The sequence below is a fragment of the Borostomias antarcticus genome (assembly GCF_949987555.1).
Source record: "Borostomias antarcticus genome assembly, chromosome: 6".
Taxonomy (NCBI): Eukaryota; Metazoa; Chordata; class Actinopteri; order Stomiiformes; family Stomiidae; genus Borostomias; species Borostomias antarcticus.
In genome coordinates this window covers 14,790,950-14,818,449 of record NC_140239.1, presented here as the reverse complement: position 1 = coordinate 14,818,449, position 27,500 = coordinate 14,790,950, and the positions used below count along the sequence as shown (strand labels likewise).

At 48.3% G+C, this 27,500-nt stretch overlaps 1 protein-coding gene across 2 annotated transcripts in view; it reads left to right on the top strand.

Annotated features, from left to right (window-relative positions):
• LOC311309922 (calsenilin) overlaps positions 1-27,500 on the top strand; it is a gene marked incomplete at both ends in the record, with an annotated part of 57,142 nt that overhangs the window by 27,947 nt on the left and 1,695 nt on the right. For both annotated transcript variants that reach the window (XM_084439272.1, XM_084439271.1), the window contains 5 exons: positions 14,033-14,157; positions 21,498-21,567; positions 21,842-22,020; positions 22,972-23,076; positions 23,214-23,276. In XM_084439272.1, coding sequence (XP_084295398.1) covers positions 14,033-14,157; positions 21,498-21,567; positions 21,842-22,020; positions 22,972-23,076; positions 23,214-23,276 — 542 coding nt within the window. The remainder of the gene's footprint in view (positions 1-14,032; positions 14,158-21,497; positions 21,568-21,841; positions 22,021-22,971; positions 23,077-23,213; positions 23,277-27,500) is intronic.

Below are 27,500 nucleotides of genomic sequence, written 5' to 3'. Positions count from 1 at the left end.
CTAGTGTAGCTGATATCATTGCGATGTGGTATAAAGACAACACTGCCATGACTTGTTGCTGAATTTTTATTGCGGGCAGGGGTCACTAGTCATCACTGGAGCTGACATCTAAAAAGTGTTGGCAAACATGTCTCTTGCTCACAAATCTACTTGGATCCTCAATGTTACATGGTAAATAAAAAAAGCAAACACATTGTCAGTAAACAAGATGTCTCTCTATACGATTTGAAGAAACTGTAGACATCCAATCAGCAATGCAAGTTTTATTTAGAATTATGCATAAAGAGGTATGTTCCAGTCCTAATTGATACAGATTGTCCAGACTGGTCTGTGGAGAGAAACAGAGTGTCAGCTTGCTAGATAGTGATTCATGTCTGAAGAGGCAACCTGGGAGTGGTTGAATAGCCTTACATCTCACCTGAGTGTTCAGCCATATATTCAGCGCAGATATTGCCCATGTGTTCTTTTTAGCGTGTTGGTAGGCTAAAGGCCGTTTCAGACTAAGAGCGATATCCGCGCATTGCAATTCATTTTCAATGAGAGAGGCGAGCGGACAATTTGGGAGCCGTGGACAATCTGGGGCGGAGCGGCAAGGCCTTAAAGGCCGTTTCAGACGGGGAGCGATATTCCGCCTGCGTTCTCGCTCGGATCAGCGGGGGACACACGCGTCCTGTGCGCAGCGGGGAAAGCTGACTACAATTCAGCTCTTATCGCAAAAAAGTTTTTACGCTCGGAGGAGGTGGAAAAGTCAGTGCATCGATAGTAGGAAAATTTTGCAATGGAAACAGATTTTGCGAATAAATGATGACGTTCCAGCTATTTCCGACAGTAGCCTGGTCATTGCATTTACTCTTTCTCGTCTCTGCATCAAGACGATGATGTAAGCTGACAAAACAGAGTTCTCCCAAGAGCCATCAAGTTTACAAAGAATCTCCATCTCGTCGTAGTTCAGTACAGACCTGTGAGTTGACCAAAAAGTTGTTGACATGAGACGCTCTCTTAACACTACAAAGACTTATTGGGCGATTGTGGGTTTTCATTTGCACATAACTAGGCTATATTTTAATAAAACATTGAAGTCCGCCAGTCAATGACTTTTCCTAAAATGGTGTTATGTTGCACCCCCTATTGTTAAATATATTCAAGATCATTCAAATAAAAACAATATTGTGTATGTTTTTAATTTATAGGGCTACCTATATCAGCCGCCAGCTGTTCAATGAACGGCTATAGGGAATGCGCAGTTTCGCGCTATGTACAGCCTATTATATGCACAGTTTCGCGCAATGTAGGCTATTATAAATAAGTATTATTCATTGGGGGAGCTTGGACTCGCTGGGACTGGTGCAGAGACGCATAGTCTACAGAGCCTCCCCAGACGCGACTTCATCCTCCAGTTGGCTGAAGAGCTGCGCGCTCTGGTGTCCAAACAGCCACCAAGCGGCCAAGCGGCACCCCTCGCAGTGTCCACAGAAGAACACCCCCCCAAAAAATACCTGCATGGTGAAGACAAGCTGCAGCAAGAACAGAACTGTCTACCAATGCACAAAGTGCACCAAAGCTGTCTGTGGCAGTTGCACTGCCAAGGTGCAGAGATGTGCGAAGTGTATTTGAGCTGCCGCCTCAACCGCCCGTAAGAGCAGAGCGCATCAAGTCGTGTATAGCCTGCAACTAGTGGCCCATAGCCAATAAAACGGCTTATTGTTTTATTCATAGCCTATATAAACTAGATAATTAGATAATTATTAATTTCATTAGATAATTATTTAACATCTTAGTTCTATGCTGCATCTGTGATCACAAGATGCATAGGCCTAGCCTACCATTAAAAGCGATCCGTTCTCATATATTAACTTGGATAATTATTAATTAGATACTTATTATGTATCTACGTTCTATGCTGCATCTGTAGGCCTAACCCTGTAACCCATTGTTGGTCAATTTTGACGATTGACAGCTCATTTGAAGCCTTAGAGCCTATAGATTTCAGATTTACAGATTTACAGATTTTCTCCTTCCTCCTCTGGGCTGGTTCCCTTAGGGGCATCACTTCTCCACCGCTGCAGCTGAATAGTACTTCCCTGAGCCATGACCATGAGGTTGTTGGAGTCAAATCTGAAGGCTGGTACACAGTCCATCTATAACATCAAAAACAATCTGTAGTTGGACCCAACAAGCACTGTGATAATAGCACCCAAGTCATTACTGCAGAGCGTTCATGCACATGTATATGGCTAATGTAAATGTAAAATAATGTAATGTAAATGGGAGATAGTTACAAAACCTCTACTCTCGAATACAGCATATGGGAAATAATAATGTACCTCCATATTGCAATAGACACTTTATAACATTTACAAACCATTAAGGCTAGAGGGAATAACGCGCTCCTCTCTGATCACAGGCATACATTATAACATTAATAATGGAGGCTGGTGCTGAATGAGTAACGTTACTGCACAGGGAATACAGCTGTGACGTGATTTTAAAAGCACCGACAGGCAAACGTGGCAGGCCTGAGTTTGACCGCGTTCAATACACCGGTCTTCTCTAGCCAAACTGTAAAGTAATGGAGCTAGCTAGATACACCTACATAATATACCGAGTTGAATTCGCATAACGTGACCATCTAACGTTACCCACAGTCTTGGTAGACACTTCGCTAGCCTAGGCAATGATGTAACGTTAGCTGGGAAGCTAGCTAGCTTGCAGTAAAAGCCGATACATCTAACCACGCAGATATTAATATTTTTTGTGCTATATTTACCATAGTCGTCTTCATTCTCTGAAGCGATGTATCAAAGTCATTCATTAAGCGAGTCGAAACAGACACACAGACACACACACACACAGACATACATACACACATACACGCTCTTCTCAAAACAGCGGCGGAGCATTCGGTGACGTCACGCGGAATGACGGTGGCTACCGCGATTGTATGCGCAAGCAGTTTCACATACAGCTGCGCTGGTTGGAACGAACGTGTATGTGTGTATGTATGTATGTATGTATGTATGTAGGCTATGTTCGATCTCATACATACACACACACACACATACATACATACATACACGCGCCACTGAGCTCACAACTCACAACGCAAACAGTCATTCGGTCACGTGAGCTCCCCTATTCATTTAAAGCGCGATCGACTACCGCGCATGTGCGCATGTTTTGGAGTGAGCTGTGCTGGTTAACACGAACGTGTGTGTATGTCTGTATGTGTGTGTGTATGTATATACATACACACATACACACACACATACATACACGTTGTAAGTAAGCTTTGAACAAGCAACCAAAGGGCACTTTTCTATGGGGTGTGAAAAGTGCCCTTTGGTTGCGTGTTCAAGCTTACTTACAACGTGTATGTATGTGTGTGTGTATGTGTGTATGTATATACATACACACACACATACAGACATACACACACGTTCGTGTGAACAAGCAGAGCTCACTGCAAAACATGCGCACATGCGCGGTAGTTCGCTCGCGCTTTAAATGAATGGGGGAGCTCACGTGACCGAATGACTGTTTGCGTTGTGAGTTGTGAGCTCAGTGGCGCGTGTATGTGTGTATGTGTGTGTGTGTGTGTGTATGTATGAGATCGAACATAGCCTACATACATACACACACACACACACACACACATACACGTTCGTTCCAACCAGCGCAGCTGTATGTGAAACTGCTTGCGCATACAAGCGCGGCAGCCACCGCACTTCCGCGTGACGTCACCGAATGCTCTGCCGCTGTTTAGAGAAAAGCGTGTATGTGTGTATGTATGTGTGTGTGTGTGTGTGTGTGTGTGTGTATGTATGTATGTCTGTGTGTGTGTGTGTGTGTGTCTGTTTCGACTCGCTTAATGAAGGACTTCGATACATCGCTTCAGAGAATGAAGACGACTATGGTAAATATAGCACTAAAAATATTAATATCTGCGTGGTTAGATGACAAGACCATGCTTTGTGGGTAGATCGTATGCCAAATCAATTTGTTTTTTTGTTTAGATGGGGGAGAGCCGGGTCAAAAGTCGCGCAGGACAAAAGTCGCGTTCCCATTTTCTCCAGAATGACTGGACCTGCAAATATGTGGTTATACTTGCCTGCACATATTACCGTGTAGGAGCTCCCTTCAAATTTTGGGCGCGATCGCAGCATATTTGACAGAGATATCGATGGAAAACCACTTTTGCCCCATATAAGTAAAATCATGGTCTCATAAGCATTTTTCGATTTTAAATTTGTGTACACTTGTTTTAGTTTGCAAACATATGCAATTTTCTTAGCATATCTACTGGCTACATGATAACATAGCTTTCAAGTTTCGTTCGAGCAAGTCGTGCCTGCAAGCCAGGGAGAAATGACAGGAGACCGTGGCGGGACAAATGTCGCATCCCGTAGAGTGACAGAAGTCGCATTCTGATGGCTTAGAACCAGAGGGGTGCGCGAGTGACATTTGGGCAGAATGAACAGGTGAAATTAAAGCTCTCGAAGAGATCTTTCTAATGCTATTGGTCAGCTTTGTATGCAGTTTTAATGTGAAAGATACTGTTACGGCTCCGCCTCCGCCTGTGCGCTCTCCAGCTCCCACCACCGTTCCCGCAGCGCGCACGCCACGGCCTTCCACTTCAGCGCGCGCTCTGCGCGCCCTTCGACGTGATCACCCCGCACACCTGAACACGGTTCCGCTAACGAGCTCCGAGAGCACGGCTCACCTGCTGCCACCACTCATCCAACCACCTCCCCTATAAGAACCCGGTCTTCCCAACGTTCTTCCCTAAGATTCGTTATGATTCCGGTTTGTTTGCTGCTCTTTCCCTGGACTGACGCACGGCTTCCCCAACCCATTCTCCCCGGACCTCGACCACGGATTGGATTACGTTTTCTGGACATTGTTTGTTGATAGATTGACCCCTACCTGAACTTGACTACCCTTTGCCTTGCCCTCTGTACCTCCGCTTTGTATTAAACCGCCCTCTGGGCTTGGAACTGTCCGTCTGTGTCCGTGCGTTTGGGTCAGCTAGCCAACCAGCCCCCTTACAGATACATCTTAAATGCAGTCAAGACAAATTATTTTGCCTCTTAACTTTTGTCAAACCCCCTGGTTCCAGTCAATTGGATTATATAGGCTACTTTCGTTTACAATGACGTAACCTTATGAACACATAGCTTAACCTATAGGCCTACATAAACACAATAGCCTAAAACCATGTTTATTTAGGCCTACAATGTATTTTCTTTCATTGACAGCATGCCAAGAGTTAGGGTGAGGAAAACGACGCGCGGTCTCTTTAGCCCTGAGACCATCAGGCAGACAGCTCAGGAGGTCGTTGAAGGCTATATATTATTATGATATGTCTAATAATACATTCGTTTTGTGTTTGTCCCCACGCAGAGCAAATTATTTTGTTTACAACTATTTTGTTACCAAGGTGATTTGCTACCTAAATGATTGGTTTGAAGTGGTTCTCACGCGACTTCCTCGCGACCTAGCGAAACAATCATGATTTTATGACAAATCTGCAATAAACTAAAATGGGCAGGAAGAAATGCACAGCGAAACTAGAGAGAGAGAGAGAGAGAGAAACGTTCTTATGGAATGAATGAATTTATTTTTTAATGAAAGGATGAAAGAGCCGCAAGCCAACTTTTTTTTTATCAATGAATGGAGGAGCCGCACATTGACGGGCGTGGAGCCGCGGGTTGGCCACCCCTGCTCTACGGGATGCGACTTCCGCCACGGTCTCCTGTCATTTCTCCCTGGCTTGCAGGCACGACTTGCTCGCACGAAACATGAAAGCTATGTTATCATGTAGCCAGTAGATATGCTAAGAAAATTGCATATGTTTGCAAACTAAAACAAGTGAACACAATTTTACAATCAAAAAATGCTTATGAGACCATGATTTTATGGGGCAAAAGTGGTTTTCCATCGATATCTCTGTCAAATATGCTGCGATCGCGCCCAAAATTTGAAGGGAGCTCCTACACGGTAATATGTGCAGGCAAGGGTAATGTCAGTCCAGGAAAAGAGCAGCAAACAAACCGGAATCATAACGAATCTTAGGGAAGAACGTTGGGAAGACCGGGTTCTTATAGGGGAGGTGGTTGGATGAGTGGTGGCAGCAGGTGAGCCGTGCTCTCGGAGCTCGTTAGCGGAACCGTGTTCAGGTGTGCGGGGTGATCACGTCGAAGGGCGCGCAGAGCGCGCGCTGAAGTGGAAGGCCGTGGCGTGCGCGCTGCGGGAACGGTGGTGGGAGCTGGAGAGCGCACAGGCGGAGGCGGAGCCGTAACAGTATCTTTCACATTAAAACTGCATACAAAGCTGACCAATAGCATTAGAAAGATCTCTTCGAGAGCTTTAATTTCACCTGTTCATTCTGCCCAAATGTCACTCGCGCACCCCTCTGGTTCTAAGCCATCAGAATGCGACTTCTGTCACTCTACGGGATGCGACATTTGTCCCGCCACGGTCTCCTGTCATTTCTCCCTGGCTTGCAGGCACGACTTGCTCGAACGAAACTTGAAAGCTATGTTATCATGTAGCCAGTAGATATGCTAAGAAAATTGCATATGTTTGCAAACTAAAACAAGTGTACACAAATTTAAAATCGAAAAATGCTTATGAGACCATGATTTTACTTATATGGGGCAAAAGTGGTTTTCCATCGATATCTCTGTCAAATATGCTGCGATCGCGCCCAAAATTTGAAGGGAGCTCCTACACGGTAATATGTGCAGGCACGTATAACCACATATTTGCAGGTCCAGTCATTCTGGAGAAAATGGGAACGCGACTTTTGTCCTGCGCGACTTTTGACCCGGCTCTCCCCCATCTAAACAAAAAAACAAATTGATTTGGCATACGATCTACCCACAAAGCATGGTCTTGTCATCTAACCACGCAGATATTAATATTTTTAGTGCTATATTTACCATAGTCGTCTTCATTCTCTGAAGCGATGTATCGAAGTCCTTCATTAAGCGAGTCGAAACAGACACACACACACACACACACAGACATACATACACACACACACACACACACACACACACACACACACATACATACACACATACACGCTTTTCTCTAAACAGCGGCAGAGCATTCGGTGACGTCACGCGGAAGTGCGGTGGCTGCCGCGCTTGTATGCGCAAGCAGTTTCACATACAGCTGCGCTGGTTGGAACGAACGTGTATGTGTGTGTGTGTGTGTGTGTGTATGTATGTAGGCTATGTTCGATCTCATACATACACACACACACACACACATACACACATACACGCGCCACTGAGCTCACAACTCACAAAGCAAACAGTCATTCGGTCACGTGAGCTCCCCCATTCATTTAAAGCGCGAGCGAACTACCGCGCATGTGCGCATGTTTTGCAGTGAGCTCTGCTTGTTCACACGAACGTGTGTGTATGTCTGTATGTGTGTGTGTATGTATATACATACACACATACACACACACATACATACACGTTGTAAGTAAGCTTGAACACGCAACCAAAGGGCACTTTTCACACCCCATACTTTTCACACCCCATACCATAGGGCTATAGGCCCAAACACTGGACAGTGTGTGTGTGTGTGTGTGTGTGTGTGTGTGTGTGTGTGTGTGTGTGTGTGAATGGCTGCATTGTTATACCGCACTATGATGTCATCATTGTGTAGTAAAGCCTGCTCCGCCAGGTCTATTTCCACCGACATCGATACGCCTCTCTGGTCCTGGGTGGCGTGGGTGCGGGAGATATTTCGGGCTTGTGGTTTGGCTCCAGCATCGGGATTTTGGGGGGGTATATGTTAGTCTAGGAGGAGATACCATTGCTGGTCTGTGTGTGTGTGTTTGGGCTGTTTCTATCTCTGTGTTAAGATGACAGTGAGTCTTGAAGTATCCTGCTGGGTTGTAGCTTCTCTCAGGTTTGTTCCTATTCTTATTCGTAATGCTGCTAAACCTAACCCTGTGAATCTACCAGGGTAGCGGGGGTCCAGCCAGTGAGGAAGTAGGGGTGTACATCAGGGGTCAGGGTTAGGGATCCGCTCGTCTTCTCCAAATCCTCCTCTTGAGTTCTATTCTGCAGACGTTAGTTACATTCACTGCTTTCCTTCTGCACTTAGCTGGATTTCATGCCTGGCGTGTTGTTGCCCTTTCCCTCCACCAGAGGGCAGCAAAGCTGCATCACACTGGTACTCTGTGAGTGTGTGTGTGTGTGTGTGTATGTGTGGGTGTACTATGTGTGCACCCCTGTGTGTGTGCGTGTCCATTTGCAAAGATGTAATCCAGATATCCAGCCTAGGTCCTGTCACGTGTGATGAGTATTGAAGTAAAGCGCTGAGTAGTTTGTGAAGGAGAAGTGTGACAGGCCCCTGGGGGCCCCAGCTCCTGTATTCTGGGCCCTGCTCCACTGGGGGCCGCACTCATTATGAGGTAATGAAGAGGAGAGAAGGCAGGGGCTAATCAGACAGATAGTGGATCACGATGCCGGCTGGGGACCACCCGGGGATCAGGGCCACCACCACCTGTGTGTAAAGATCTCTGGATACACACACACACACACACACACACACACACACTCTGGATCTTTACACCCACACACACACACTCTGGATCTTCACACACACACACACACACACACACACACACACACACACACACACACACTCTCTCTCTGGATCTTTACACACACACACACACACACACACACACACACACACACACACACACACACACACCCCTCTCTGGATCTTTACACACAGACACACACGCACGCACACCCCCCTCTCTGGATCTTTACACATACACACCTCTCTGGGTCTTTAAAGACATATACCATGTCCTCCCTGATACACACACACACACACACACACACACACACACACACACACACACCTCTCTTTAAAGACAGATGAGTACAATATGACGCAGTAAGGTTATAAGATCATGTAAGTGTTCTCTCCATGTGATGTACATTAAATCACAGGCTTTTAATTCTGATCTGATCTTACACCCTCATCTAAACCCCGTTAGAGAGTTGACCTGACCTCTGACCTCTGTCACACTGGAGTTCCTCATATTTAGGTGCAAGAGCTCCACCATACTGTACTTTTAAGCTGATATTCTGTAAGAGGTGGAGGAGCTGATATTCTATAAGAGGTGGAGGAGCTGATATTCTGTATAAGAGGTGGAGGAGCTGATATTCTGTAAGAGGTGGAGGAGCTGATATTCTGTATTAGAGGTGGAGGAGCTGATATTCTGTATCAGAGGTGGAGGAGCTGATATTCTGTATAAGAGGTAGAGGAGCTGATATTCTGTATTAGAGGTGAAGGAGCTGATATTCTGTTAGAGGTGAAGGAGCTGATATTCTGTATTAGAGGTGGAGGAGTTGATATTCTGTTAGACGTGAAGGAGCTGATATTCTGTATCAGGTGGAGGAGCTGATATTCTGTATTAGAGGTGGAGGAGCTGATATTCTGTATTAGAGGTGGAGGAGCTGATATTCTGTTAGACGTGAAGGAGCTGATATTCTGTATCAGAGGTGGAGGAGCTGATATTCTGTATTAGAGGTGGAGGAGTTGATATTCTGTAAGAGGTGGAGGAGCTGATATTCTGTATTAGAGGTGGAGGAGCTGATATTCTGTAAGAGGTGGAGGAGCTGATATTCTGTAAGAGGTGGAGGAGCTGATATTCTGTAAGAGGTGGAGGATCTGATATTCTGTATTAGAGGTGGAGGAGCCGATATTCTGTAAGAGGTGGAGGAGCTCCAGGAGTAGAGCAATTGAAGTGCCAGTACTCCGCTCCGCCCCAAATAGAGGAAGGGAGGGATGGAGAGACGGAGGGAGGGATGGGAGAGTGGAGGGAAGGAGGGCTCATAACGATAGGTGTTAGGAGAAGAGATGGTCTTGCGGGATTCTGTGATATGTGTCAGCTCATCACCACGACGCCGGAGAGGTCGTCACAGAGGGAGGAGTTCTGACAGTCGTACCATGGAGGGATGAGGGTTCACTACATCTACTCTTCTGTTTGAGACACGAGCGCAAGACTGAGGAGCGAGAAAGGACAGAGAAATAAAGAAGAAGAAAAGAGTGACAGAAAGAAAGACAAGTGTGTGAGAGTGACAGCAGACTCAGAGAGTCCGCTGGAGGGAGACAGATGTAGAGAATCTGGAGGTAGAGGATAGGAGGGAAGACAAAGAAAGAGAGATAGTAAAGAGTAGAGTCAGAGAGAGAGGCGGAGATCGGAGAGTGAGGGATCGCCAGAGGAGGTGTGGAGGCCGGTCTGAGACTGAGTGAGGGGGGGGGTGAGACGGAGGAGGAGAGGATGAGTGTGAGGTGGGAGACGGAGGGTCTGCAGACGGTTGGCATCGTCTGTCTGGTCTTCATGTTCCTCAAACTGATGCACCTGCTGGGGCTCATCGACATCACAGAGACCGGTGAGACGGGGTGGGGGGGGGGCTGGGGCTCATCGACATCAGAGACCGGTGAGGGGGAGGGTGGGGTGGGGGGGGGCTGGGGCTCATCGACATCACAGAGACCGGTGAGGGGGAGGGTGGGGGGGGCTGGGGGTCATCGACATCACAGAGTGAGGGGGGGGAGGATACAGCTGAAGAGCGCTGGAGGAAGTTAGGAGTGTGTTGACCACAGTCACATTGTGCTCCAGTAAGCTCCACCTGAAGTCGTGGGTACAATCATTGCTATTTGGGAGCTACCGTGGTGTACTGTGGTGTGTGACATGTTTTCAAATCAAATCAAACTTTATTTGTATAGAGCATTTCATACACAGAGGCAACACAATGCGCTTTACAGAGAGCAATGGGAGGGTGGGCATAGTAGAGGTCTTCTCGGGTCTAAAATGTGGACCCAAAACCGAGATGGACCCGAGACATTCGTTCCGAGATCTGACTAAATCCGATCATTTTTTAAAATATGTATACCGGACCCGATTTTGTCCGAGAGCAGGAGTAGGACAGAGACCCGAGACCCGAGTCGGATCGGGTATTTTACGGATCCGACAGGCAGTAGTAGCAAGTAGCAGTGGCATTAATCGCTTAGGCTGTCACGGCTGTTGGCTTGCATGCTGTTGCATCACAGATGGATGGAATTGCGATTTATCCTCTCAATCTTGACAGGATCAATCGCTGTTTTGTCAGGCTGTGATGGCAGCATGGAAATGAAACGGCCGTAAATAAATACGGCTACACAAAGCTGCCGCTAGGTTTGACCTCTTTATATTCATTTTCTTTCAGCTTATTTTCTAAGGTAGCTGGTGGTGGCTGCCGTACTGAATTCACGTCATGCGTTTCTCTCGGGTATTACGCATAATGATAAACAGACCCGTAATAGAATCGGATCCACCCGAACCCAATTGACCATAATAAAAGCGTGGAAATGTGGACCCGGACCCGTACAGGTCTTGGGTCCAGTTCGGGTCCTCTCGGATTTACCCGACCCGTGAAGACCTCTAGGGCATAGGTCCTACCCCTACATATTCCAGAGGGAAGCAAAAAAAAAAGTTTCACCTGGGGGCCAGAAAAATGAGCTGTAAAAATTCTTCCCTGAGCTCTCAAAGAGACAATCGTACAAGCTCCTGGAAAGTGTTTGTCTATTGCCTAAGAACATTTGCAGAGCAATAAACACTACATACTTCATAGGAGAGACATGATCTTTTTTGACGTATCACTGTGGTTAACTGTAAATATGGAGTGTTCAGTATTTCCTGTTTCTGGACTCAGAATTTGATCTCTGTGCTTCTTGACTGATGTTATAACCCAGGGTTATGAATAACCCTCACATGATGGATGTTCTGTCTATACAGACTGTACCACTGTTACCTGACTATGATGCTCTCTCTCCCTCTCTGCTTCTCTCCTCTCTCCCTGTCCAAACCCCCTCTCTCTATACCTCCTCTGTATATGACTGACTGTGTCCCCCCTTCTCTCATTCCCTTTCTTTCACACTTCCTTCCATATTCTCTCTCTCCTCCTCCCTCTCTGTTATGTTTGTGTAAAGATGGTGAGTCTGGAGCAGAAGCTCCCTCCCTGTTTGGAGCTGTTTTGTCTTTGTTCCACTCATCTCTCGGAGGTCTCTCTTCATGTGTGCAACCTAACCTGCTAGCTAGCTGTTGATCCTATTCCAAGTTTTTCAAGACTATTTTTTAACTCTGTGTCTGATGACGCATTGTTAACTGCTCCATAAGTACAGGCTTTTTCCATCGGCTCTTAAAACTGCCCTGGTTAAACCCCTTCTGAAGAAAAATAACTCATAAAATAAATAATAATAAAATAGACTCATCAGTCCTCAGTAATTTTAGACCGATCTCCAACCTCCCATTCTTAGGTAAAATCCTAGGATAAAAAAAAAAAACTTTCACTTTTCAGTCTGGTTTTCGCTCTCATCATAGCACAGAGACAGCACTGGTCAAGGTTGTAAACAACCTCAGAATCAACGCTGATGCCAAAAAGCTCTATCCTTGTCCTTCCGGACCTCAGTGCAGCTTTCAACACTGTAGATCATGACATCCGTATTGGAAGACTTGAGAACTGGGTCGGCTTCTCTGGTCCAGTCCTTGACTGGTTCAGGACCTACCTCATTGGCTGAGAGTTTTTTGTCACCCTTGGTGATCACAGCTCAAAAAACACTTCAATCAAGTCAAGTCAAGTCACGTTTTATTTATAAAGCACATTTAAAACGACTGCGGTCAAGCCAAAGTGCTGTACACAAAATACAATAAACAATAAAAGCACAATATAAAATACTGTAACAACAACACTACAGAAATATAAAAACAAACAGAATACCAGGGTGTCGTGATCAACTACATTTGAAGGCCAGGGAGAAGAAATGGGTTTTTAATGATGTGGGGTCCCACAAGGATCCATTCTAGGGCCTTTACTCTTCAGTCTGTATATGCTTCCCCTGTGGGATGTATCAGGAGGCACAATATTAGCTACCATAGTCATGCAGATGACACCCAGCTATATACTTCGTGACACCCGATGACTACAGCTCAGTTGACCACTTGGTAGAATGCATTGTTGATATAAATGCATGGATGTCACAGAATTTTCTTCAGTTAACCAGGATAAAACTGATGTGCTGATCATTGGTGATAAAGTTGAAAGGGAGAGACTATCTGGGCACTAAAAAACACTGATACTAAACACCAAATGCCAAGTCAGAAACCTAGGTGTCATGTTCAATTCTGATCTTAATTTTGAGGCCCATATTAAGAAAGTGATAAGGATATCAACCAATCACAGCACTAGGCTACTAGGTCAGACTTGGACACGGGTCAGGCTGATTTACGAAACTGGATCCAGGAGTGGAGCTCCTACTGCTACAGTAGCTACTGACGGTGTAACCTAACCTGCTAGTTACTGACGGTGTAACCTAACCTGCTAGCTACTGACGGTGTAACCTAACCTGCTAGCTACTGACGGTGTAACCTAACCTGCTAGCTACTGACAGTGTAACCTAACCTGCTAGCTACTGACGGTGTAACTTTGATATTTCAGATAAAATTAACTCTAGAACAATTCGACACAGATTCTCTACTCTAATCTTAATAAACCGATACTACTCTCTACAAAAAAGAGTGCTACCTGTATATAAAATAGAAGGACCCTCTGAGAAAACATTCCAGATAGAAGGACTCTTTTTCAGAGGTAATTTCTAGTGTTATAAATGTCTCTATACACTATACTGTACCCAGTAGCCTCTTTATGGTTAGCAGGCTAGGGTTGTTCAACCAAAATACAAACAAATAAAAACACTGAAAAGAAAGTACTTCCGCTATCTCTCTCTCTCTCTCTCTCCCTCTCACTCCTCTCTCTCGTCCACTTTTTGCTAACTCGCTCTTGGTCTAACCCCCCCCCCCCCTCTCCTAACCGGACCCCCCCCCACACACACACACATTTGTTGTCCCATTCCTCTCTCTCTCTTTCCCTGTCCCTGCTCTCTTTCTCTCCATCCCTCCACTTCTATCCACTCTCCATCTCTCTCTCTCCTGCCTCTCTCGCTCCTACAGACAGCAGTGACAGTGACCTGGAGCTGTCCACGGTGCGCCACCAGCCGGAAGGCCTGGACCAGCTCCAGGCTCAGACCAAGTTCACCAAGAAGGAGCTGCAGTCTCTGTACAGGGGTTTCAAGAACGTATGTCTGGGTCTGGGTCTGGGTCTGAGTTTGAATTCAATCATTCTGTCTTGCAATACAAAGATTTAACTATGCAGAATGTACAATGAAATGAAAGGCAACTGTATACATACATGATTATATGTGATTAAAACAAACCCTATCAACAATACAGAATGAATTCCGAAAATTACAGATGATTAAAATACCTGACACCACAAGAGATGGTGGAGTTTCTCAGTCTGTTTGTTGTTGTTTTTGACAACTGATTACTTTCGCGAAGAGGCCGGCCATTCCTTTCTCCCTCACTAGGAGGGAGGAGCAGATGGTCAGGCTGGTTCAGGTCCCACTAGGAGGGAGAAGCAGATGGTCAGGCTGATTCAGGTCCCACTAGGAGGGAGGAGCAGATGGTCAGGCTGGTTCAGGTCCCACTAGGAGGAGGATGTTGTGATGGTCAGACTGGTTCATGTCTAGGAGGAGGATGTTGTGATGGTCAGGCTGGTTCAGGTCTAGGAGGAGGATGTTGTGATGGGCAGGCTGGTTCAGGTCTAGGAAGAGGATGTTGTGATGGTCAGACTGGTTCAGGTCTAGGAGGAGGATTTTGTGATGGTCAGACTGGTTCATGTTTAGGAGGAGGATGTTGTGATGGCCAGGCTGGTTCAGGTCTAGGAGGAAGATGTTGTGATGGTCAGGCTGGTTCAGGTCTAGGAGGAGGATGTTGTGATGGTCAGGCTGGTTCAGGTCTAGGAAGAGGATGTTGTGATGGTCAGACTGGTTCAGGTCTAGGAGGAGGATGTTGTGATGGTCAGACTGGTTCATGTTTAGGAGGAGGATGTTGTGATGGTCAGGCTGGTTCAGGTCTAGAAGGAGGATGTTGTGATGGTCAGGCTGGTTCAGGTCTAGGAGGAGAATGTTGTGATGGTCAGGCTGGTTCAGGTCTAGGAAGAGGATGTTGTGATGTTCAGACTGGTTCAGGTCTAGGAGGAGGATGTTGTGATGGTCAGACTGGTTCATGTCTAGGAGGATGATTTGTGATGGTCAGACTGGTTCAGGTCCCACTAGGAGGAGGATGTTGTGATGGTCAGACTGGTTCAGGTCTAGGAGGAGGATGTTGTGATAGTCAGGCTGGTTCAGGTTCTACTAGGATGAGGATGTTGTGATGGTCAGGCTGGTTCAGGTCTAGGAGGAGGATGTTGTGATGGTCAGACTGGTTCAGGTTCTACTAGGAGGAGGATGTTGTGATGGTCAGACTGGTTTATATCTAGGAGGAGGATGTTGTGATGGTCAGGCTGGTTCAGGTCCTACTAGGAGGAGGGTGTTGTGATGGTCAGACTGGTTCAGGTCTAGGAGGAGGATATTGTGATGGTCAGACTGGTTCAGGTCTAGGAGGAGGATGTTGTGATGGTCAGGCTGGTTTAGGTCTAGGAGGAGGATGTTGTGATGGTCAGACTGGTTCAGGTCTAGGAAGAGGATGTTGTGATGGTCAGACTGGTTCATGTCTAGGAGGAGGATGTTGTGATGGTCAGGCTGGTTCAGGTCTAGGAGGAGGGTGTTGTGATGGTCAGACTGGTTCAGGTCCTACTACGAGGAGGATGTTGTGATGGTCAGACTGGTTCAGGTTCTACTAGGAGGAGGATGTTGTGATGGTCAGACTGGTTCAGGTTCTACTAGGAGGAGGATGTTGTGATGGTCAGGCTGGTTCAGGTCTAGGAGGAGGGTGTTGTGATGGTCAGACTGGTTCAGGTCCTACTACGAGGAGGATGTTGTGATGGTCAGACTGGTTCAGGTTCTACTAGGAGGAGGATGTTGTGATGGTCAGACTGGTTCAGGTTCTACTAGGAGGAGGATGTTGTGATGGTCAGGCTGGTTCATGTCTAGGAGGAGGATGTCGTGATGGTCAGGCTGGTTCAGGTCCTACTAGGAGGATGATGTTGTGATGGATAGACTGGTTCATGTCTAGGAGGAGGATGTTGTGATGGTCAGGCTGGTTCAGGTCCTACTAGGAGGAGGATGCTGTGATGGTCAGACTGGTTCAGGTTCTACTAGGAGGAGGATGTTGTGATGGTCAGGCTGGTTCAGGTCTAGGAGGAGGATGTTGTGATGGTCAGACTGGTTCTGGTTCTACTAGGAGGAGGATGTCGTGATGGTCAGGCTGGTTCAGGTCCTACTAGGAGGATGATGTTGTGATGGATAGACTGGTTCAGGTTCTACTAGGAGGAGGGTGTTGTGATGGTCAGACTGGTTCATGTCTAGGAGGAGGATGTTGTGATGGTCAGGCTGGTTCAGGTCTAGGAGGAGGGTGTTGTGATGGTCAGGCTGGTTCAGGTTCTACTAGGAGGAGGGTGTTGTGGTGGTCAGTCTGGTTCAGTTGTAGGAGGAGGATGTTGTGATGGTCAGGCTGGTTCAGGTCCTACTAGGAGGAGGATGTTGTGATGGTCAGGCTGGTTCAGGTTCGACTAGGAGGAGGATGTTGTGATGGTCAGACTGGTTCAGGTTCTACTAGGAGGAGGATGTTGTGATGGTCAGGCTGGTTCAGGTCTAGGAGGAGGATGTTGTGATGGTCAGGATGGTTCAGGTCTAGGAGGAGGATGTTGTGATGGTCAGACTGGTTCATGTCTAGGAGGAGGATGTTGTGATGGTCAGGCTGGTTCAGGTTCTACTAGGAGGAGGATGCTGTGATGGTCAGACTGGTTCAGGTTCTACTAGGAGGAGGATGTTGTGATGGTCAGGCTGGTTCAGGTCTAGGAGGAGGATGTTGTGATGGTCAGACTGGTTCTGGTTCTACTAGGAGGAGGATGTCGTGATGGTCAGGCTGGTTCAGGTCCTACTAGGAGGATGATGTTGTGATGGATAGACTGGTTCAGGTTCTACTAGGAGGAGGGTGTTGTGATGGTCAGACTGGTTCAGGTCTAGGAGGAGGATGATGTGATGGTCAGGTTGGTTCAGTTCTAGGAGGAGGATGTTGTGATGATCAGGCTGGTTCAGGTCTAGGAGGAGGATGTTGTGATGGTCAGGCTGGTTCAGGTCTAGGAGGAGGGTGTTGTGATGATCAGGTTGGTTCAGGTCTAGGAGGAGGATGTTGTGATGGTCAGGCTGGTTCAGGTCTAGGAAGAGGATGTTGTGATGGTCAGACTGGTTCAGGTCTAGGAGGAGGATGTTGTTATGGTCAGACTGGTTCATGTCTAGGAGGAGGATTTGTGATGGTCAGACTGGTTCAGGTCCCACTAGGAGGAGGATATTGTGATGGTCAGACTATTTCAGGTCTAGGAGGAGGATGTTGTGATGGTCAGGCTGGTTCAGGTTCTACTAGGAGGAGGATGTTGTGATGGTCAGGCTGGTTCAGGTCTAGGAGGAGGATGTTGTGATGGTCAGACTGGTTCAGGTTCTACTAGGAGGAGGATGTTGTGATGGTCAGACTGGTTCATATCTAGGAGGAGGATGTTGTGATGGTCAGGCTGGTTCAGGTCTAGGAGGAGGATGTTGTGATGGTCAGGCTGGTTCAGGTCTAGGAAGAGGATGTTGTGATGGTCAGACTGGTTCAGGTCTAGGAGGAGGATGTTGTTATGGTCAGACTGGTTCATGTCTAGGAGGAGGATTTGTGATGGTCAGACTGGTTCAGGTCCCACTAGGAGGAGGATATTGTGATGGTCAGACTAGTTCAGGTCTAGGAGGAGGATGTTGTGATGGTCAGGCTGGTTCAGGTTCTACTAGGAGGAGGATGTTGTGATGGTCAGGCTGGTTCAGGTCTAGGAGGAGGATGTTGTGATGGTCAGACTGGTTCAGGTTCTACTAGGAGGAGGATGTTGTGATGGTCAGACTGGTTCATATCTAGGAGGAGGATGTTGTGATGGTCAGGCTGGTTCAGGTCCTACTAGGAGGAGGGTGTTGTGATGGTCAGACTGGTTCAGGTCTAGGAGGAGGATGTTTTGATGGTCAGACTGGTTCAGGTCTAGGAGAAGGATGTTGAGATGGTCAGGCTGGTTTAGGTCAAGGAGGAGGATGTTGTGATGGTGAGACTGGTTCAGGTCTAGGAAGAGGATGCTGTGATGGTCAGACTGGTTCATGTCTAGGAGGAGGATATTGTGATGGTCAGGCTGGTTCAGGTCTAGGATGAGGGTGTTGTGATGGTCAGACTGGTTCAGGTCCTACTACGAGGAGGATGTTGTGATGGTCAGGCTGGTTCATGTCTAGGAGGAGGATGCTGTGATGGTCAGGCTGGTTCAGGTCTAGGAGGAGGATGTTGTGATGGTCAGACTGGTTCAGGTCTAGGAGGAGGATGTTGTGATGGTCAGGCTGGTTCAGGTTCTACTAGGAGGAGGGTGTTGTGATGGTCAGGCTGGTTCAGTTGTAGGAGGAGGATGTTGTGATGGTCAGGCTGGTTCAGGTCCTACTAGGAGGAGGATGTTGTGATGGTCAGGCTGGTTTAGGTTCGACTAGGAGGAGGATGTTGTGATGGTCAGGCTGGTTCAGGTCTAGGAGGAGGATGTTGTGATGGTCAGGCTGGTTCAGGTCTAGGAGGCGGATGTTGTGATGGTCAGACTGGTTCATGTCTAGGAGGAGGATGTTGTGATGGTCAGACTGGTTCATGTTTAGGAGGAGGATGTTGTGATGGTCAGGCTGGTTCAGGTCTAGAAGGAGGATGTTGTGATGGTCAGGCTGGTTCAGGTCTAGGAGGAGGATGTTGTGATGGTCAGGCTGGTTCAGGTCTAGGAAGAGGATATTGTGATGGTCAGACTGGTTCAGGTCTAGGAGGAGGATGTTGTGATGGTCAGACTGGTTCATGTCTAGGAGGAGGATTTGTGATGGTCAGACTGGTTCAGGTCCCACTAGGAGGAGGATGTTGTGATGGTCAGACTGGTTCAGGTCTAGGAGGAGGATGTTGTGATGGTCAGGCTGGTTCAGGTTCTACTAGGATGAGGATGTTGTGATGGTCAGGCTGGTTCAGGTCTAGGAGGAGGGTGTTGTGATGGTAAGACTGGTTCAGGTCCTACTAGGAGGAGGATGTTGTGATGGTCAGGCTAGTTCAGGTTCTACTAGGAGGAGGATGTTGTGATGGTCAGGCTGGTTCATGTCTAGGAGGAAGATGTTGTGATGGTCAGGCTGGTTCAGGTCTAGGAGAGGATGTTGTGATGGTCAGACTGGTTCATATCTAGGAGGAGGATGTTGTGATGGTCAGGCTGGTTCAGGTCTAGGAGGAGGATGTTGTGATGGTCAGACTGGTTCATGTCTAGGAGGAGGATGTTGTGATGGTCAGGCTGGTTCAGGTCATACTAGGAGGAGGATGTTGTGATGGTCAGACTGGTTCAGGTTCTACTGGGAAGATGGTGTTGTGATGGTCAGACTGGTTCAGGTCTAGGAGGAGGATGTTGTGATGGTCAGGTTGGTTCAGTTCTAGGAGGAGGATGTTGTGATGATCAGGCTGGTTCAGGTCTAGGAGGAGGATGTTGTGATGGTCAGGCTGGTTCAGGTCTAGGAGGAGGGTGTTGTGATGGTCAGACTGGTTCAGGTCTAGTATGAGGGTGTTGTGATGGTCAGACTGGTTCAGGTCTAGGAGGAGGTTGTTGTGATGGTCAGACTGGTTCATGTCTAGGAGGAGGATGTTGTGATGGTCAGGCTGGTTCAGGTCCAGGAGGAGGATGTTGTGATGGTCAGGCTGGTTCAGGTCTAGGAGGAGGATGTTGTGATGGTCAGGTTGGTTCAGGTCTAGGAGGAGGATCTTGTGATGGTTAGGCTGGTTCAGGTCTAGGAGGAGGATGTTGTGATGGTCAGGTTGGTTCATGTCTAGAAGGAGGATGTTGTGGAGTGTATAGTCAGGCTGGTTCAGGTCTAGGAGTAGGATGTTGTGATGGTCAGACTGGTTCAGGTCTAAGAGGAGGATGTTGTGGAGTGTATTGTCAGGCTGGTTCAGGTCTAGGAGGAGGATGTTTTGGAGTGTATAGTCAGGCTGGTTCAGGTCTAGGAGGAGGATGTTGTGATGGTCAGGCTGGTTCAGGTCTAGGAGGAGCATGTTGTGATGGTCAGGCTGGTTCATGTCTAGGAGGAGGATGTTGTGATGGTCAGACTGGTTCATGTCTAGGAGGAGGATGTTGTGGAGTGTATAGTCAGGCTGGTTCATGTCTAGGAGGAGGATGTTGTGGAGTGTATAGTCAGGCTGGTGCAGGTCCTTGATCAGTCTCACAGTAGCCTGTTCTCTTCCCGTCTGTAGCTCAGGAAGGTGCAATGCCATGCCCTTGAACTAGGGATGTGACGATACCGATCACCGATCATCTATAAACCATATCTGCTGATACACTGCAGATACCGATCGTTTTTTTTGTTTTGTTATAGCAGCTGGTATAGCATTACAGTTTCCATTTAAATACACTTCATCCATCAGATTGAGTCCAGAGGCGTGCATTGCAGATGGCATGTGTTACATCTGTCTCACACACTGTAGTAGCTCCACTGCACTGACATGTTCATGCAACACTGAACTGTCTCATGCTGTTTATGTTAACATGTATCTGAAAATCACTTGGCCGTCACTGATCGGTTGTTGTGATCGGCGACAAGAAAGCATGATTGGAATTCCCAGATCTCATATTTTTACTGAATATCTGTCGATTCCGATTGCTGGCCGATCTGGGCGCCCCTCTTGAACCTCTGGTCATTATTTTGCCTGCTCTTTGCTGAACCCTGTCCATGGCGGCTCGTAGCTCCTCTGTTCAGCCCACAGGAAGTACGCCCCCATATTCCAGACCTGGTCTCATCACTGGGATATAGATATCAACCAGGTCTTCCACAGAAAGCCTGTTTCTTGCCATCACAGTGAGGAAGTGCAGGCACACAGCCTCCTCCATCTGAACGCCCCTGCTAAGCTGAGTGTCCAAGTAGAAACCCAGGTGCATCCTGGGGCAGAGACGAGCTGTGTCCAGGTAGAAACCCAGGTGCATCCTGGGGCAGAGACTGGAGCTGTGTCCAGGTAGAAACCCAGGTGCATCCTGGGGCAGAGACTGGAGCTGTGTCCAGGTAGAAACCCAGGTGCATCCTGGGGCAGAGACTGGAGCTGTGTCCAGGTAGAAACCCAGGTGCATCCTGGGGCAGAGACTGGAGCTGTGTCCAGGTAGAAACCCAGGTGCATCCTGGGTCAGCGACTGGAGTTGGGGGTCTACATCTGGGGATGTGGGGCTGGGACACAATTTACAGACAAACAGTATGACTAATGTCTCTGTCTCTCTTTATCTCCCTCTCTCTCTCTCTCTCACACACTCTTTCTCTCTCTCTCAACCTCCCCCGTTTCTCTCCATCTCTCTACCTCCCCCTCTCCTTCTCTCTGTCTCTCTCTCTCTTTCTCTCTCTCTCTCACTCTCTCTCTCTGACAGGAGTGTCCCAGTGGTTTGGTTGACGAGGAGACATTCAAGACCATCTATTCTCAGTTCTTTCCCCAAGGAGGTTAGACGATCCCTCCCTCTCTCCCCCTCCTTCTCTCTCCATCCCTCACTCCCTCTCTCTCTCTCTCTTTCTTTCTCTCTCTCTCTCTCTGTTACACACACAAAAATATTAAACTGACATTTTAACATTTACTGGACACATTTCATACATAGAGTTCAGGTGAGAAGTGAAGCAGTATGCTTTTTTCACTCTCCCCTCTCTCCCTACTTCCTTTACTTTACTCTTTCCGCTCCTTCCCTCCTCCTCTCCTTCCCTCCTCCCTCCTCACCCTCAGATGCCACCACCTATGCTCACTTCCTGTTCAACGCCTTCGACATGGACAGGAACGGCTCCATCCGCTTCGAGGACTTTGTGATTGGTCTGTCAGTACTGTTGAGGGGCTCGGTCACAGAGAAGCTCAACTGGGCCTTCAACCTGTATGACATCAACAAGGACGGATACATCACTAAGGAGGTAGGCTAGGGACCAAGGAGGTAGGCTAGGGACAAGGAGGTAAGCTAGGGACCAAGGATACATCCAGGGGTGTAGTGGAGGGTACTGTATACGGAGGTATATGGAGTATACCCACCTCTTTATGCATGGAGCCATAGTATACCCACTTCTTTAAACACCACTAATGTAAAAACTGTAACATTTCTGCTACAGTATACCCACTTCTTTAGTCACCACTACACCCCTGGATACATCACTAAGGAGGTAGACTTTATTTGTTGTACTGTATGTACATGGCCCTGTAGCACACCTGTATGTACATGGCCCTGTAGCACACCTGTATGTACGTACTGTACATGGCCCTATAGCACACCTGTATGTACATGGCCCTGTAGCACACTTGGGTCCAAATGTTATTAGAAATACTTCACTTTTCTGTGCTTGATTGCTCTTGTCTAGCATAATGGAACCAATGGGCTCCCCTCCTCCTCTCCCCCTCTTCTCTCCTCCTCTCCTCTTCCTTCACATCCCCTCCTCCACTCCTCCGCCACTCCTCCTCCTCTCCTCCTCCTTCACATCCCCTCCTCCACTCCTCCGCCACTCCTCCTCCTCTCCATCTCTTCTCTCCTCTTCCACTCCATCTCCTCCTCCTCTCCCCCTGTTCTCTCCTCCTCCACTCCATCTCCTCCTCCTCTCCCCCTCTTCTCTCCTCCTCCACTCCATCTCCTCCTCCTCTCTCTCTTCTCTCCTCCTCCTCTCCCCCTCTTCTCTCCTCCACCTCCTCCTCCACTCCTTTTCTGTTCCCCTCTCTTCCTCCTCTTTCTCCCCCTCCCCCCTCCCCTCCGTTCCCTCTCCTCTCCTCTTATCTTCTCCTCTCCACTCCTCTCTCCCCTCCCCTCCCCTCCTCTCCAATCCTCTCTCCCCTCCCCTCCCCTCCCCTCCCCTCCCCTCCCCTCCCCTCCCCTCCTCTAGGAGATGCTGTTGATCATGAAGTCCATCTATGACATGATGGGTAGATACACTTACCCCAGCGTCCGAGACGAGGCGCCCTCTGAGCACGTCGACAAGTTCTTCCAGGTCTACACACACACACGCGCGCACGCACGCACACACACACACACAATTCCTTTGCTATGCTAAGCTCTGTCCGGCTCAACTTATCTCATTTCTCTCTTCCACTTCTTTCTCTTCTTCCGCCTGCATCCCTCCTTCAGAAGATGGACAGAAACAGGGATGGAGTGGTGACCATGGAGGAGTTCATCGAGACCTGTCAGAAGGTAATCTCCAGAGGACACACTGAGACTGGTCCTACACTAAAGGACATGTCAGTGAACATTCTCTGGTCTGGTAGCTTTATTCTAAGCCTGATCTATAGTATGGGAGTGCAGGGGCGCTCCCAGGAATTCTGGGCCCCATGAAAATATATCACCAGAGGCCCCTATGAAGCACACATGCACTTTTTGCCAGGAAGTTGAAACACTGCTTATATTTCTGCATACAGTAATGGAATTCACTATTGATGCAAGACTTGATACCCTCTAAGAAACACGCTAAAGGCCATCTTTTAAAAAATATTTTATTGCTCCATCCTCGTCATCTGTACTGCCAGCACTGCCTATCTCCTCTACTTCACTGCTTCCTGCCAAAACAGTTGCACTTGAAGAGGGCCCTGGCACTGTAGTGTACATGACATATGATAATATATGCTACTATAATACAATTTGTAATAGACATCATAACCAAAATGTCTGTTTGGACTGTTCCTAACAGAGGGCTCTGTAGAGTGTAGGCTTCATATGATAATATCCTATAATATAATTAGTAATAGACATCATAACCAAAATGTCTGTTCCTAACATTTTGTTGACTTAAATTAACTTTTGACAGTAATGTCAACACGCCTCACCTTCAGTTGGGAGTAGGGCTGGTTCATCAGGGAGTAGGGGGGTGAGAGAGGGCTGCTGCCACATCTGTTGTTTGGCCTGACAAGCAGGGGCAGGGACAACAACTGATTTAGTATAAATAGCTTGCTAAAGGGTTGCCTGCATTGATTAATGTTGGCTTAAGAATGAGCAAAATGTAGCTAAACACTTTTTTTCTGTGAACTGAGCTCTGCACTGCGCCGTGCGCACCTCTATTAGTCGCTCATTGCTAGCTTGGAGTAGCCTAGCTAAACAGCTTTATTTCTAGACCACCACTTACAGACTATACCCACCTTCTTTGGTGAAAAACGTTGTCATATACTGTTGACCTTGTTTTTGTAGATGTTTACTTTTCTGCTCCTTCCTTTTCTGAGCACCTGATTTATATTTGCGCTGAAACATAACGGTGGGTGATCAGCTTCACTCTGTCTGTTCACTAGACGCGCTGCGCGTCTTTAGAAGCTGGAGTCAGGACCAAACCATTTCATGTAAATAGAGGGGGGGGTGGGGGATTTTTGGATGATTACTTTTTGCCAAAAACAAGAAAATAAAAGGAACTTAGTATTATTGATTTGTTATTATACTGAAGATTATACCAATTTATGATGTTAACCTTTGTTAAAACCTAATGTTAAAATACTTTTTGGGGCCCCTGTCAGTGCGGGGCCCCTGGAATCATTCTAACCGCCCCCCCCCCTTAGAGCGCCACTGTGGGAGTGTATGTGTATGTTAATAGGGTTAGTATGGGAGTGTATGTTCTATTTCGTGGAGCTCCGCCCCACAGGGCTAGCTCCTATTGGCTAGCGAAACCCAGCTAGCCACATTGACTGAAGAAAAAAACATACACGCACCTGTCTCCAACCAAGTCCGGTGCACCACTGTATAAGCGGGCTACGCCCGCACATCTGCTCCTTCGAAATTTTCAGCTCGCATTGATGCTAGAAGAAAATCAAGATATGTCTAAAACTCAGCGGACCCAAGCGGAGCTGGCGGCGTCCTTAGATGACCCCCTGCCGGCGCCGATTGATCCGCCGGATCGTTTCTGTGTCTGCGGCTCCCGCTACAGCGACGTGGGACACCACCTCTGCTTCTGCTGTCTGGGGCCACAGCACGCCAAAGCGGGTCTGGCTCCGTCCCTCGCCTGCAAGATCTGCGCCCTCCTGGACCCCATGGAGAGGATGCTCCGGGCGCATTTCTTCGCTCCGCCGCCGCTGGAGACTGAAGGTCTGGCCCAGCTGGTCGGCGCGGTCGACGGCGAGGACATCGGCGAGGACATCGGCGCGCCCCTGCAGCAACCGGCGGCCCGATTACCTCCCTCCCGCCTACGGATGATGAGGAAGAGCTCTCCGAGGCAGACGAGGGTCTCTCTGCCTCAGAAGCCACTACCGCTAGTGGCGCCTCATTCCCGGGGCAGGGTTCCTTCGATCGCGACCTGCCCCGGCTGCTGGAGAGAGCATCATCTCGGTATCCCCGTCCTGGAGGCTGCTACGACTACGGGGCTCAGCTTGTGAGAGTCTCTGCCTCCTGTCTGGGTGGAGTGATGGCCACGTCGGTGGTGCAGCAGCGCCACCTATGGCTCTCCCTGACTCGTCTGCGTGAGGAAAACAAAGGTGTCCTCCTCAACTCACCGGTCAGTAGGGAGGGGTTGTTTGGTGCAGCTGTGGAGCAGTGCAACATCCTGGAGCAGTGTCGCAGCCAGGAGCAGGACCGGCTCCTCCTCGCTCGCCACCTCGCTGCTCCGGGGGAGCGCAGTGTGCCTGCACGTCCGCGTGCTCCGGCTGATGCTGCCGCGACCGGGAGCAAGTGCCGGCGAACGCACAAGTCCAAACAACCTGCCATGGGGTCCCGCCCTGCTACGGCCCATGGACCGGCTCGTCCAGGCTTCCTGGACTGTGCGCGCGGCTCCTCCCCCGCGACCTCCCCCTGCATACCCCGCCCAGGGTGCCGGGACCGGACCGGCGTTTTCAAGCGCGCCCACCGCTCCGCCTCCGGCTTGGGGCAAGAAGAGACGCACCTATTGACGGTGCGTGGAGATGCGTGACTGTGTTGTGCCCACACCACGCTCTGTTAAGAGCGGCGGTGAGCGAGTTTCCCTTTTTTTCCCCCGAGGAATAAAGCCACAATGCAACGCTATCCTGGTTGTCATGTACAGTCCGCATCTCCTCTTGTTTCAGCTACTGTAATGTTCTCGGCTAGAACCGCTGGGTCTTCTGTGAAAGAGTCAGAATTGACCACGGCAGGTCTCACCGCAGCTGAAAGATCGGTTCGAGCCGTGGAGTCTTTTCCTGCTAAAGCAGACGTGACTCACGCGGGGCTCGCCGGCTCAGGATGCTCGTTAGACAGGATGTTTCATGTAGGTGTTCGGCTCGAGCCGCCGGGTCTTCTGTGAAAGAGTCAGAATGGACCACGGTAGGTCTCGCCGCTGCTAGAGAACCGGTTCGAGCCGCAGGGTCTTTTCCTGCTAGGAAAGCAGACCTGACTCACGCAGGTCTCACCGGTTCAGCTAAGGTAGGAGCAGGACCGTCTAGTGACGTTCCGCTCCTGTTTATGAGTGAGGCTGGGACGGGCTTGTTACGGAGTAACCGCTTTGGTCCAGCTCTCGCCTCACGTACCTCTCCTTGCCCTCGGCTGTGATAGACCGAGTGTGGCGGGGTGGGGCCAGTGCTTGGGTCGGATCAACTGTTAGTATGGTCTCGCCTTGGAGCCCTGGTTCGTGTCCTGACTGGCCATTCCTTTACTGGGGCCAGCAAGACTGTATGGTGCGGTCGTGTAGCTCCGCTTATGCCAATAGGAGCTAGCCCTGTGGGGCGGAGCTCCACGAAATAGAAATAGAACGATGGTTACGTATTGTAACCCTAGTATGAGTGGAGCGGAGCCCCACAGGGAACAGACTTGCTGACCCCACAGTCTGCTCGCTGAAAATTTCGGTTAGGAGCAGATGTGCGGGCGTAGCCCGCTTATACAGTGGTGCACCGGACTTGGTTGGACACAGGTGTGTGTATGTTTTTTTCTTCAGTCAATGTGGCTAGCTGGGTTTCGCTAGCCAATAGGAGCTAGCCCTGTGGGGCTCCGCTCCACTCATAGAACTAGGGTTACAATACGTAACCATCGTTAATAGGGTTAGTATTGGAGTGTTTGTTAATAGTGTTAGTATGGGAGTGTATGTTAACAAAGTTAGTATGGGAGTGTATGTTAATAGGGTTAGTATGGGAGTGTATGTTAGTAGGGTTAGTATGGGAGTGTATGTTAATATGGTTAGTATGGGAGTGTATGTTAATAAAGTTAGTATGGGAGTGTATGTTAATAGGGTTAGTATGGGAGTGTATGTTAATATGGGAGTGTATGTTAATAGGGTTAGTATGGGAGTGTATGTATATGTTAATAGGGTTAGTATGGGAGTGTATTTTAATAAGGTTAGTATGGAAGTGTAGGTGCATGTTAATAGAGTTAGTATGGGAGTGTATGTTAATAGGGTTAGTATGGAAGTGTAGGTGTATGTTAATAGAGTTAGTATGGGAGTGTATATTAATAGAGTTAGTATGGGAATGTATGCGTATGTTTATATAATAGGGTCAGTAT